This window comes from Lolium perenne, chromosome 4, assembly GCF_019359855.2.
Source record: "Lolium perenne isolate Kyuss_39 chromosome 4, Kyuss_2.0, whole genome shotgun sequence".
In the NCBI taxonomy this organism is placed as follows: domain Eukaryota; kingdom Viridiplantae; phylum Streptophyta; class Magnoliopsida; order Poales; family Poaceae; genus Lolium; species Lolium perenne.
Window position 1 is genome coordinate 400,532,288 of NC_067247.2, and position 1,590 is coordinate 400,533,877.

The 1,590-nt window shown below is 50.0% G+C and overlaps 1 protein-coding gene across 1 annotated transcript; it reads right to left on the reverse strand.

Annotated features, from left to right (window-relative positions):
* Nucleotides 1–348: 348 nt before the first annotated feature.
* On the reverse strand, nucleotides 349–1,291 carry LOC139830412 (uncharacterized). Its single transcript, XM_071818410.1, has 3 exons — nucleotides 1,125–1,291; nucleotides 708–1,082; nucleotides 349–454 (listed from the first exon to the last, which is right to left on the reverse strand). The coding sequence occupies exons 1-3, from the start codon at nucleotides 1,289–1,291 to the stop codon at nucleotides 349–351; spliced, it is 648 nt and encodes a 215-aa protein (XP_071674511.1).
* Nucleotides 1,292–1,590: the final 299 nt, after the last annotated feature.

Consider the following 1,590-nt stretch of genomic DNA (forward strand, 5'->3'; position numbering starts at 1 on the left):
TTCTTGAACATGCTATAGAGCCACGCTTTCACTCTCTCTGTGTTCTTGTACTTGCTGGTTGCTGCCATGCTCGGCTATCCAGTACTCCTCGAACCTCCACTTCATGGCTTCCTCCTTCAGGACGAGCAAGAGGGAAAAAATTCATTGATCTGTTCATGGTTAACTAGGTGAAAACAAGTAGCAATGTCAGAAAGATATCCGAGGCAGGCAAATTAATTCTTACCTGCTTTATCCGCAACAGGCAAGTTGAGAACATAATTTACTCCATGCAAGGCAAGGTAGGAATCCAGGATCCTTTTCCTAGAAAGGATCTAAACCTGCGTAAACTGAAAGTCGGAAGCACAACTGTCACGTGTCATTGCTTGCAGGCCTCCGTCCACCATCTCTGTAGGTTGCCTGTGGATCCTGGGTCCGTAAGCTGTAAGCTCGCACTGTGTAAGACTCTGCACCACACCTGTCTCGCATAAGGACAAAGGGTTAGAATATGGTCCACATTGTCCTCCTCCTGCAGGCATGTGTAGCATGCATCCGGGTGCTCCTGGAGTCCGTGTCTCGCCCTCCTGTCAGAGGTGCACAACCGATATTTCAGAGCCAGCCATGCGAACATCTTGCCTTTCATGGGGGAGAAGGATCCCCACACTGGCTTACTCATACTCCACCTCATGCTCCCCTGGCAAAGCATCCCGTAGGTAGCTTTCGCCGTATACCTTCCGGATTCCACCCCTTTCCAGGAAATGTGGTCCGGGCTCACTGCATCTCTCATCACTGTTTCCACTGCCTCCCAAAGTATCAGGCATTCCCTCCAGAGCTCCTCTGTCATCTCTCTCGACATGTCGTCTATCCATCCGTCCTCCGGTAGTGCCTCTCCTACCAGCCGCTCATTTTTTCTCCTTGTTGGGACCCTCGCAACGACTTCCGGTGCCAACTCCGCCGCGGTAAAACCACTAATCCATCTATCCTTCCAGAAGTAGGTTGAGAGCCCGTCGCCCACTTTGAAGTGTGCCAGGCTCTGGAACACCTCCTCCGCCTCTGGGTCCTTCAGCCCTGGCAAGCCCTGCCACGGCCTTGCCCTGTCCGTACGTCTGAGCCAGAACCACCTCACTCGGAGCGCCAAGCCCTATAACCTCAGATCCTTCACTCCTAGGCCGCCAAACTTCTTTGGTTTGCAAATGGTTTTCCACGCCACTAGGCACTGCCCTCCTTGGACCTCATCCTTGCCTGCCCAGAAAAAAGCTCTCATCCATTTGTTTATCTCCTCCAGCAACCATGCAGGGGCCTCTGCGACCACCATTTGGTGCACCGCCCTTGCCGCCACAACTGAGTTTACGAGCACAAGCCTCCCTTCTCTCCGAATAAGCTCTCTAATGAGCCTAAACTGTTTCGATCCATTATAACAGCCCTCCCAGATTGGGCCACAGTCAGCTTGAGTGAAGAAGAAATCTAAGCGGATAAACAAAATCTTGCTAAAAAAAGCGGATAAACCAAAATAAGCATATTAATACGAGCTGATAATAAATCCATTAATATTAGAAAAAAGTTATCTTATAAGGTAAACCTGATACAAAAATCATACAAACGGCATCTTAAGGA

Bases quoted from the DNA above. Each gene is read 5' to 3' on its own strand.
- LOC139830412 (XM_071818410.1), bottom strand. From the start codon at position 1,291: ATGGTGGTCGCAGAGGCCCCTGCATGGTTGCTGGAGGAGATAAACAAA. The intron at 1,083-1,124 runs GTTATAGGGCTT...GTTCTGGCTCAG, and splicing joins CTAGGAGTGAAGGATCTGAG to ACGTACGGACAGGGCAAGGC. The intron at 455-707 runs GTATACGGCGAA...TATGCGAGACAG, and splicing joins AAAGGGGTGGAATCCGGAAG to GTGTGGTGCAGAGTCTTACA.